At 45.4% G+C, this 12359-nt stretch overlaps 1 protein-coding gene across 2 annotated transcripts in view; it reads left to right on the top strand.

The window, feature by feature from the left end:
• The window catches only part of QSOX2 (quiescin sulfhydryl oxidase 2), a 252134-nt gene that overhangs the window by 230722 nt on the left and 9053 nt on the right, over window positions 1–12359 (top strand). For both annotated transcript variants that reach the window (XM_086921012.1, XM_086921013.1), the window contains one exon: window positions 9856–10038. In XM_086921012.1, the coding sequence (XP_086777138.1) occupies window positions 9856–10038 (183 nt within the window). The remainder of the gene's footprint in view (window positions 1–9855; window positions 10039–12359) is intronic.

The following is a 12359-nucleotide window of genomic DNA, read 5'->3' as shown; positions in this document are numbered from 1 at the left end:
TCTGCTTCTCTACTCTGAACCACTTTACTCTATGGCACTTCTCTCTATTCTGCACCACTCTATGCCGCTCTTCTGCACTCTACGCAGGTGCACTCTAATCTATAGTGCGCCACTGTACTCTGACATTGCATTGTACGTCACTTTACATCTCTCTACTCTACACCACACCACACTACTCTATGCCAGTGCACTCTACCATGCAGCACTGCACTCTTTGCCACTGTACTCTACAATAGTCCACGACACTCCACAACACTGCACTCTGTCACTAATCTATACCACTCTACCCTGCCCCACTCCACCTCAATATGCTCTATTCCACTGCTCTCTGCCACTGCACTTTCTGCCACTCTACTCCACTGCAATCAATGCTGTGCCACTGCACTCTTCGCCACTGCACTCTTCGCCACTGCACTCTTCGCCACTGCACTCTTCGCCGCTGCACTCTTCGCCGCTGCACTCTATACCACTTTACTCAAAACCAGTGCACCCTAAGGCGCTGTACTTATTCCAATTACTTTGGACCATTGCACTTCGTCACTATGCTCTACAGCATTGTACTGTACGCCACTGTACACTACTTCACTCTACACCATTGCGGTCTACGTCACTGTACTCTATGCCACTCTATTCTACTCTGCACCACTGTACTCTACGTCGGTGCTCTCTGCACCACTCTACCCTGCACCACTGTACGCTACTGCAGTCTACGACGCTCTTCTCTACTGCACTCTACACCACAGCGCAACTGTACTCTATGCCATTACACTCTACACCGCATCACTCCACTCGTATGCCACTGCACTCTACCCTGCACCACTCCACTACACTGCTCTCTCCACCACTGAACTATACGCTACTTTACTGTGCATCTCTCCACTCTATGCCACTGTACTCTACGCCAATGCACTTTAAGCCACTCTAATCTACTCTGTACCAATGCACTCTACGACACTCTACTTTATACCACTCCACGCTACGCCACTTCACTCTACTCAGAAACAATCTACTCTATGGCACTGCCGTCTACGCCACTCTATTCGACTCTGCGCCACCCAGCTTTAAACCACTTCACTGTATGCCATGGTACTCTACACTAATGCACTCTACACCATTTTACTCGAAGCCAGTACACTTTACGCCACTGGACTCTATATCAATCTACTGTTCACCACTGCACTGTACGCCACTATACTCTACAACACAGTACTCTATACAACTCTACACGTTTGCTCGCTGTGACTTTACTCTGCACCGCTCTACGCCACTGCACTCTACAACACTCTACTCTGCAGCACTGCACTCTCTGCCACTGACTTCTATGCTACCCTACTCTATCCTACTCTGCACCACTTTACTCGATGCCACTGCACTCTGCTCTCCACCACCCTGTCACTCTACTGCACTCTGCGCCACTCCACTCTGCAATACTGCACTATACGCCACTACTGTATACTACTCCACACTACCCTGCACCACTGTACTCGAAACCTCTCCACTGCTTCACTCTACTCTGAAATAATCCACTGCTCTCTATACCCCTCTACTCTACTCTATGCCACTTCAATCAGTGCTCTGCCTCTCTCCCTCACTCTACTCTATGCCACTGCCCTCTACTCTGGATCACTATACTATACTCTACCCTGCACCGCTCCACTGCAAAACAATCTACTCTATGCCACTCCACTCTAAACTATGCCAATGTACTCTAAACCACTGCACTCTGCCAATGCACGGTACACCACTTTACTCAAAACAAATGCACCATATGCCACTGCAGCTACGCCAACCTCTTTGCAGAACAGCACTTTATGCCACTATACTCAACACGATTCTGCTCTACGCCACAGCACTCTACACAACTGCATGTTACGTCACTCTACACCTGTGCACTCCATCACTCTACACCTGTGCTCTCTCCGTCACTCTATTCTACTCTAGACAACTGTACTCTACGTCACTGCCTGCTGCACCACTCTACTCTGACTCTGCACTCTGATACTCTATATGACTGCACTCTGTGCCACTGAAATCTGCCACTGCACCGTACTCTGCACCACTCAACTCTATGCCACTGTACTACATTCTGTGCCACTACACTTTACTCCTCTACACTCTACCCTGCACCACTTCACTTTATGCCACTTAACTCTATGCCACTCTGTGCCATTACTCTCTACGCCACTGCAATCTGCTCTCCTATGACACTGCACTCTATGCTACTCTTCTTCACTGCACTCCAATGCACTCAACACCAGTCTACCCTGCTCCACTGTTATTTACACCACTTCACTCTAGGCCACTCCACCATGACACAATACTCCACGATACTTCACTCCTTGTTCTCTACTCCACTAAACTCTGCTCCACTGACACTCTAAGTCTACCTCTAGTCCATCTATGCCACTCTACTCCTCTCTGACACTACTCCACTCTACAGCGCTCTACGCAGCTCCCTCTGTGCCATTCCATGCCACTTTACTCCACTCTGTTCTGACACACTACTCAACTCTATGCCACTCCACTCTGACAATCCACTCCACTGTACTCTGCAGCACACTACTCTATGCAACACCCTCTACGCCACTTCACTCTACACCACTCCACAACAGTCTATGCCACTCCACTCTGACCCTGTGCTCCACTCTTCGCCACTCTACTCCCTCCAAGACACTCCACAACACTGTTTGCTACCCCATGGCACTCCACTCCTCTCATGCCACTCTGTAACACTCCACTTTACGCCACACCACACCACTCTCCTTTACCCTACTAAATTTTAGCCACTCTGAACAACAGCCAATCTGGTGTACAACACAGCTAAAATATATTGGCAAAACCTATAGATCTTCCATAAATAAGACCTGTTGGCTTTGCCAGTGCTTGTTTGTTTTGAAGTTAGTACCAATATTGATCTGCCTGATAAAATGAATGATGGATTGACCGGAGAGAGGAACCAGTGGGTAAAAATTTCCCCTCTGCATGCTGGAAAAATGCTTGACCTCCGAGTTGGGCCTGGCTGTCTCCCTGCAGAGACCTGGGCTCCAGACTGACTCCTGTGAGTGGAGCTTTGCTCCTGTTTGCTCTTCAACACTTTTGCAGATGATGGACTTTAGTTACAAGCTGCTCCTTGCCGGTCTTTGGACTGTGACTCGACTGGAACTGTGGGAGATGCTTCCCAGCACCAGTGACAACCCCAGAGTGCCACACCAGCCTACCACCTACTATAAAACTTACAACCAGCACCACTGCTCTGGTCTCTGCACATGAACCAAGTCTACCTGCTAAGCGTGCCGACCGCAGCAGCACTGCAGCCACAGAGAGCCAGCCAGGGAAGCTGCAGCCACAGAGAGCCAGCCAGGGAAGCTGCAGCCACAGAGAGCCAATGATTTAGAAAAGGGGGGTGGTGATGAACAGAGTGTCTGAGTTAAGCAGACCACTCTTACCCAGTCCAAAGATCAGGGCTTGATCCATCACCGTTATTTATCTCACTACCCCATCCCAGCTCAGAACCTGGCTATATGCAAATCAGTCTGTCCCTGGCCCAGTGCATCATGGGAACAGGGCAGACTAAACTACCAAGCCAAATCTTCACCAGAAAGGAGACAAGCTACCGGGGACCGGTTTCTGGCATTTCAGCCTTCTTCGGCCCGGCTTGCTTGAATCCTGATGAAGCAGTGAGAAAGGGACTCATGTCTGAGTATACCCTGCCACACCTATAGTGGCCAAAAACGATTTAGAAAAGGGGGGGTGGTGATGAACAGAGTGTCTGAGTTAAGCAGACCACTCTTACCCAGTCCAAAGATCAGGGCTTGATCCATCACCGTTATTTATCTCACTGCCCCATCCCAGCTCAGAACCTGGCTATATGCAAATCAGAGAGCCAGCCAGGGAAGCTGCAGCCACAGAGAGCCAGCCAGGGAAGCTGCAGCCACAGAGAGCCAGCCAGGGAAGCTGCAGCCACAGAGAGCCAGCCAGGGAAGCTGCAGCCACAGAGAGCCAGCCAGGGAAGCTGCAGCCACAGAGAGCCATCCAGGGAAGCTGCAGCCACAGAGAGCCAGCCAGGGAAGCTGCAGCCACAGAGAGCCAGCCAGGGAAGCTGCAGCCACAGAGAGCCAGCCAGGGAAGCTGCAGCCAGAGAGCCAGCCAGGGAAGCTGCAGCCACAGAGAGCCATCCAGGGAAGCTGCAGCCAGAGAGCCATCCAGGGAAGCTGCTCAGAAACGGCCCAGGCCCCTTGCATATAAAGCCTCGTAAAAGTATCTCTGCCTGAGCTTGTGGCCTTTGGCAGGCTATGTTCAGGCTAATTGAGTGGCGAGCGTGCCAGGTTGCATCAATCCATAATGGGCATCATGGATATATGGAAAGTGTTTTAACTCGAGCAATGCTGTGCCACTGTGTCATATTTCAGGGAAGTTTCTTTAAACGATTTAGTTATTTGAAAGCTTCCAAGGGAACCATTAACAACTCAGGCTGAAGACTGCTGGAGTTTAAAGAGCAGCTCAACACGCCATGAAGTTTTCTTCAGTTTGAAATTAATGTGAAAGGGTTCCAGGCGGAGAATCCTAGCCCATAGATAATGTGCTCAATCACGTGTCATCCAATGTAACAGGCTAATAGATGTATTGGTGATCAATGCATTTCAATCAATTAACCCCTTTGATGCTGATGACGGCCCCCAGCCGTCATGCACTACGGTGGGCGTGTGCTGATGACGGCTGGGGGCCGTCATGAACCCGCCCACTCGCGATTCTGCCGCACAGGCGCAGAATCGGGGCCACCCCCAAGGGTTTAAGGAGAACACTTGAACCTTTTCATAAAGCGATCTTTAAACCTGACCATCTATGGACTAGTGTTATTGCTTATCATACTACAAAATACACCAAGTCCAAACATATTTTCGCATAAATCATTGAGAAGAGCCCTCAATCCTGCCAAGGTTTTACAGGCAAAGCAGGGCTAACCTACTTTACAAGGCACTTGTCAGTAAATGTGATAAATTATTTGGCGGCTAGCCTCTAAGCCCCTGTAAAGTGGTCTTTACAATTTTCCAACTTTTATTAACTCTTACAGTTGTTCACAACACATCATTTGGTACCACATTATCTAAGGTGTCCTCCAAGCCTTAAGTGTTTACATTCTGTATGAACAATGGTGATGACCTGTTATGGTAAACTGAACCTTTTCCTACAAAATTACACAATAATGTACTGGAAAACACCCAACCCTCTTGTAAAGTGGCCTTTAAACCCTACTAGGTATTGACTGTGTTACTGGCGTAATGTACTTTAAAATGCACCACTGGGTTCCCAAAGTTCCTCGGAGGGATAACTTTATATATCTCATATTTAAACTTCATAAAAATTCTACAGTATTGTAAAGAATGTGACTGATTTACTGAGAAAGTCAATTCATTGTTTACGACTAAATTACCTGACGATTATTTTTATGAGAACCCCCAGATGCATTTAAATGACTATTTAATTTGTAACCCTTATTGGCCAATATTACTAACCTGATGCATTAAAATACTCAATGTATCATCAGCTTTCCCTAGATTTCTTTGTTAGAGGTGAATATCCTCCCCCTCCTCTGCAAAGCGGTGTTCGAGTCCTTACAGGGTATAACTAGTGTCATTGTTAAGCTTTCTAAGGTACCATTTGCCACTACATTTCACGAGACATTCAGTTAGTTCATATTTTTCTCTTTAAGTCCTTTACATGAACCATTTGCTTCTATATCATCCAATATATTGCTTAGTTAGAATGTTCAACTTCCTTTGTGCAAATGACCCATATAGAAGAACCAGGATTTAACTTTTCTCTGCAATTCATTCAAGTTAGTCAATGGTTAATGACAAGAAAGGGAAGCAACCAGGGATTCCAAAACTGCACTACCTGATATCGGCACGCTGAGATTACACGTTTCCCACCTCAGTGGTCAGCTGCTCATTGACCATACATGAACATAGATTATATACAAAAGGATAGAGAGGCAACAACAATCAATTGTCAAAGTAATACATTCAGATAGTAAACAAAAACTATTAAATAGATGATCGTGGGTCTTGGTTGTTGTTTTGATTAGTTTGGTTTATTCTATGTTTTCTAAAGGACGCAGCCAACACGTTTCACCTTAAAACAGGCTTCATCAGGGCTAGAGATCTTAACCACATCGGAAGATCAAGATTAAAACTATTTAATGTTTTTTGTTTGCTATTTGAATATATTACTTTGACAATTGGTTGTAGTTGCCACTCTATCTTTTTGTATATAATCTTAGTCTGTGGTTATGGTGATGACATTGACCGAATCATATCAGGATTTAAGAGAGTTAAAGGAGAGCTGTGCCTATATACAGCTCTCAGTATTTCTGTGTTGGGTTAGTCTGGGTGAGTTTCAGTAGATTTTTGGTGTATCATCTACTATGTGAATGCCACCTTAAGTATGGCTCAAACTATTGCACAAGATTAGACCCTATTGGCACCACCAGCACCCCTATGTTTACGACCGGATGGCCGTGTAAAGGGGTGAAACACGTGTTAGCTGTTCTTTCACTCACTCTCACGGATAGAGTGACAACACCATTATAAACACCTTACAAAATGAACCAGTGTTTGATTAGAATTTCTCCGTAAAGAATACAGGAAACGAATCTTGACCTGACAATCCTGTTGAACCCCTATGTTTACAGCCTTACCTTTTACCAGCACAAACATCCTAGACAGGTTTGCATACACTACCTTCTACAATCACCTGCTCGTCAAGTGTCAACACGCAGGGTATCCGTAACTGTTCGAGAGCTAGTTTGAGGCACTATGTTCTACATTTTAGTTCACTACTTCTGCTCTGCTCCTGAAATACCCCTCAAAGCACCCCTTCATTTCATTTAATAGTTCAGAGCCTGATTCTTCAGGATTTGGTTGGGCCAGCGAAGTAAAATTCTGCAGAGCCCATACTTTTAGGGCCATTGAATTCAGGTATCTGAACACTGCTTCCGATGGAGAGAACGTCCAAGTGTATAGACACGGTCCATAGTAGCAATCTGTTGCTGCATCTACAAATACCATTGCACCCCACCCCACCCCACCATGGTGCATCACCAGTAGCCGGACCACGCTGCAGGCGGTGGTGGATAGGTTTGACCCCATTTACAACATTTTCGCATGGTGCTCCCTGCTAGAGGATGTTGTTGCCCTGGGTGCAATGTTTCTGTTGAGTACTACCTTTGTGAGCCTTTACCAGAAACAGCCTAGACACTGTACTGCTGTCCTCTGATCAGAGGAAAGAATCGGGTTGAACAGTATGGGAGACAACCTTTCCTTCTACGAAGAGCCTTATCGGGCACTCAGCCTTGGTTTTGGAGTAAGCCTCCCATCCTCTGTCATTATGGGCACAGACATGTTGGGTCTGTTACAGTTTGTCTGCTCAATGGAGTGAGACACGCACCGTTAGTTGTACCAACAGTTGTAAGAGTATAAAGTTGTTGCGTGCAAACCAGGGTTTCGCTGTCTGAACCATTCAGCGTTGCGATAAATACCAAGAAGCAATTTCCCAATGGGAGTGTCCCCCAGTGCACCGCAGTGATTACCCGAAGGTATAATAAAGTTCAATCATACACCAAATGTCGTTCCCAAATGTATTTATGGTTGATTGTATTCAGTTAGTCATTCCAAATTCATTGCTAAATCCAAATGGTACAGGTATTCCTTAAATATCAGTAAATACATCCATGGAATTCTTTCCTACATCCCTATGCATTTCGGGCTTTTCCAGCCCTTCATCAGGGGAATAGTACCATTTGGATTTAGCAATGAATTTGGAATGACTAACTGAATACAATCAACCATAAATACATTTGGGAACGACATTTGGTGTTTGATTGAACTTTATTATACCTTCGGGTAATCACTGCGGTGCACTGGGGGACAACTCCCATTGGGAAATTGCTTCTTGGTACAGTTTGTCGGCTGCCAGGATCACCTCTATTTCATGTGTATCTGAGAGTCCATCGCTCGCTTGCTCTTCGCACATACCAAAAGTCTCGGGTATAATTGACCGTAAAGGCACAGAATATTCTAATTGTTAGATTAAGATATTTTGTGGCCTGTTAAGAGTTTCTGCCATGTCTCTGTCACCTGATTGTGCTCCTGTAGATAACAGATGGAGGGGCTGTAATTAAGGTCTTGGGGATTGCGACCCCCATGAGCCCACTTCTCACGAGAGCTAGCTCCTGCCCTGCAGGGGGTGGGAGGGTCATTTGCTGCGTCATCAAAATGTCTCTGATAATAGCTGGGCTAGGAAGGTGTCCTACCAGCAAGGAATGAAAATCGGATGGCTGCGTGCCAGTGAGCTGCCGCTGATGTGACAAGCGGGCTGACCCCGCGTCCCTGCATTTCACTAAAAGCTATTGTCAGCGTTTATAAAATACAAACATGGTCCCTTGCATTTTTATATGCTGCTACTTAATATTCCATGCCCAAGGAATTCTCCTCTAGGGTAGATTTTATAGCCGTTTTTAGCTTTCCACTCTCCCTCTTTTTTTTTCTATTTGTGTTTCATAAGTAAAATAAATTTCCATATTAATTTTGAAACCATTGCTTGCGACCTCTACTCCTGTCTTTCATACAGAACGACCTCCTGAGTCTTTTTTTCACCAACCCATACTGAGTGCTGCAGCCTTTCCCTTCATTCCCTGGAGGATTTGAATCCAGTTGGTTGGGGAAATTATCATTGGAATCTCATTGGATGCTTCCTGGCAGAAGGGGGTTCTCTTATGGTAGCATATGGATACATTCAAGACACTATGCATTCCTAGTTCTAAAAGGATTACACCAAAGTTTAAACTTGTTTTAAAATCTGGGTTATCACTAAAGATGCACTGAAAGCCCACTGTTGAAAATTCTGGTTAAGCTCACGCATACATTAAAGGTTTGAACCAGAATTTTGAATGGACACATATCTAATTTTACCCTTGTAGCACATCAGACGGGGGTTTTATTTATAGGGCTGGGAAGCATGGTTGTGTTCTGTTGTGGTATCTCTTGATATCAGTGGAAAAAAGGGCGTGATTTGATGTTGCATTGGGTGATGTGTCCGGAACGTTCCCGAAAGTCGCGAGAGTGGTAGGTGTCCTAAAGGAGCGATGACTGGCCACCATTGGTTTCTCTACATTAAATCCCGCCCAGGTTTTGTAGAACTCCACCCTAGACTGTAAGCGGGGGGAGAGATGGATGTAGGATTGAGATGCTGAAGCATTACAAACTCTGTCCAGCACAACATTTAATTAAACTTGGCCCACTAGAATTCATGGAACCTGTTGTATACAGAGTTTGAGCCAAAGTTCAGTTAGTTACCTTTTTTTTTATGGCACTAGTTGTGACATCATACTATGGCTCAGGATTTGCACTTTACATACCTTGTCATCTAGGGAAATGAAATCTCTGCCTTCTCTGGTGTCAAGTTGGTGCCTTTTAATTAATCTTTGAGAAAGGGCCAAAGGCGTTCTCTTTCTGATAGAACTAGAGGGCCTTGCTGTGCCACATATCCACGCTGCTGTGTGTGAGGGGCAGGGCCTATCGGTTGTAGATGGGCTGTAGCTGTACGGCCCGTACAGCAGTAGGATGCATGGGGATATCGTACCAGATTTTAGTAGCTGTCACCTACCATGTATTGGCAATGACACACCTTAAATCTGTCAAAGAAGGAATGCAAATGTCCTGGTCCTCTCCAATTTAAACTTTTGTGTCTTACTTTTTGCAAACATGTTTGTATATCGCCATTTTGAGAAAATCCCCACCAGAACCAATTCCCAGAGCCGTTGAGTGGTCAACAGTTTGTGCTTCCTATCTCTTATAGGTACGAGCCACCCAGACGTGTTGATGGTCATGAGAAGGTACATCCAGCAGTTTTTCGGGTGCCGGGAGTGCGCCGAACACTTTGAAGAGATGGCGAAGGAATCCATGGACTCTGTGAAAAGCGCAGACGGTGCCGTACTCTGGCTCTGGCAGAAACACAACGTGGTGAACAACAGGATTGCAGGTATGTTTGTTGGACCAAATATGTTCATTTCTGCTGATGCAAGTGCACAATCCGAGGCATAAGTTCTGATATGTTTTTTTCATGAAGCAAAAACATACTCGCCCCCTAATGACGTCACAAGAGTGTAGGGTCAAATGCCTGATCTCATGGAGATTGTCTCAGGAATTACTTTGACCGAAAAGATATGCCTACAAAACCTCCTGGAAAGAGAAATTAAAAGCTTTTTGTTGTCAACGTTCCTGTAGACTTTCCCTGTGTCTGTTAAGTGGCTAACGTGTCACTTTGGATAGTAGATGCTTTTTAAATAGCACAGTGTATGTTAGCAGCGCTTTGCATTGTGCCAGTGCAAAGTTAAATTGTATTAAAAAGAGGAAGATTTCAGAAACTGAAAGATGCACTTGCTTTGTGACTCCTAGAATAGCTTTTCAGCATTAAATCGAGCCCCTTCCAGGTCTGCACTCTCTTGAGCATGGTTGCAGCTTTCCTTTACAACAGAGCTGCATGTTTAGGCAGGAGTTTCCTGTCATAGGGGAGGATGGAGGGCGTTGGCAGCTCCTGGTGAGGAAACAGGCAACTGATCTCTAGGATTTTACAGATCTACTGTTGGGCATTGTATGACACCAGCATAACCAATCTCACAAGTTCCTGGAGCTCTTTGGGAGCTGAATGGACACCTACTCACCGAACCGCAACACGTCTAAGATGGATATTTTTCTGCCGAAATCCCTTAGCAAGTGCAACCATGGCTAGTGCAAATTTGCTTCCTTTTTTCACTCTCCCAGTTTAGTCTTTTTGGAAAAGGCCCTGGACTTCACCGTAATACATATCCCAACCTTTAATCACACAGAAAAAATAACTTCCCCTCTTGTCTTAGCCAAAACTATTCATTCAAACAGGACTATGGTACAAGTTTCAGTAATTTAAAAAATAAATGGCAAGGAACTACGTCTGGTCATGTACACAGAACTACCATCTACCCTTTTAAAAGTGGTCCTCCAGTCTGGAGCAAGAGTTTACTGTTGGAAAGTTAAAGTTTGATCACTTAAACCAACCCATCATTCACCTGCTCAAATTCCTGCTGGAAGCTAAACTCATCCTCAAAATTACACACATTAACTCCAAGGCGCTGCCTTTGTGACAGCCTGCTTACCTCCACAGCAAAGACGCGTTGCAGAAGGGCCCCTTTCTTCTGGAAGCAGATCTCTCTGATTCGCCACATGATCCATGGCAAAAACAGCAAACCTCAGAATAACAAGTTCTCCTGCTGTGCTCCCAAGTCGCAGCCAGATGTGCTCTTTCTCTCCTCTCAGTTGAGTGGATTCTAAACACTCCTTCCCAAGTCCCAGGTAGCTCACACCCCCTAAGTGTCCTAAGTCCCTCTTTCCTCTTTTAATGCTGTTTCATTGTAATGTTTCTTGCTCAAATCTGTGCCACCTTCCTTTTTAGAAACACACATGCAAGTACATAGATGTGATTGTGAGGTAGGGATACAAGATCGTAGGAAGGGGGGGCAGTTGGTTTAACAGGTGTCGTAGGTAGGAAGTCTGTTGGATGTAAGATTTATGCCGGCTTCCTTCTCTTTAAACCTTGAAAGAGTATTCACCCAGGCGGAGGACATTTCTCATCCTTGGGGATACTCAGTTGACTGTGGTCTATTTAGAGTTGCTGTTCTTAATCATGCCTGTAAGCGCACATACTAGGCTGTAGAGTTGTTGAGCCCAGCAGATAACCTGCGATTTCCTCTGGTCCCCTCCCTGACCCATGCTGAACAAAGAATTATTTTCAAGGTGCTAAATTCTATCTGGAAAGACCTGCTTTAAAAAGTCGAGCTTTGAAATAAATGTTACGGGCTAGCATTTACCCCTTAAAGCCGCATGAAAGACCCAAAAGAAAACCTGTAGTCAGTCAAGTGCCATTTTATGGAATAGGCTGGCTTCTCATATTTATCTGGAATCAAACTATTGAAATTCTGACCAATATTTAAACAAAACACTTCTCAAAGAGTTATTTATGGGAACTGAAAGTAAAGCATTTTCAGCCCATCTCTAGTTTATTTTATTTCCTATTCACCTTCTTACTTTTGTGTCACACAAAGCAGGTAGAAGCACCCTGAGGACACACATGCACGTTCAGAATAAATCCAATCAAATCCAACATGACATTGCAGACACGCGCAAACATTGCCCCCCATGAGCGCTTCCTTCCCATGCATGGCCGGATGATTTTACCCGAATGACTTAATGTCTTTCTCGAATTCCAAATCGCCATTCACTTGTGCTGAGTGCATAGAAACGCAGGTCTGAGTAATGCTGCAATAATGG

The sequence above is a fragment of the Lissotriton vulgaris genome, chromosome 5 (genome assembly GCF_964263255.1).
Source record: "Lissotriton vulgaris chromosome 5, aLisVul1.2, whole genome shotgun sequence".
Taxonomy (NCBI): Eukaryota; Metazoa; Chordata; class Amphibia; order Caudata; family Salamandridae; genus Lissotriton; species Lissotriton vulgaris.
This window is presented reverse-complemented; position numbering and strand designations above follow the sequence as displayed.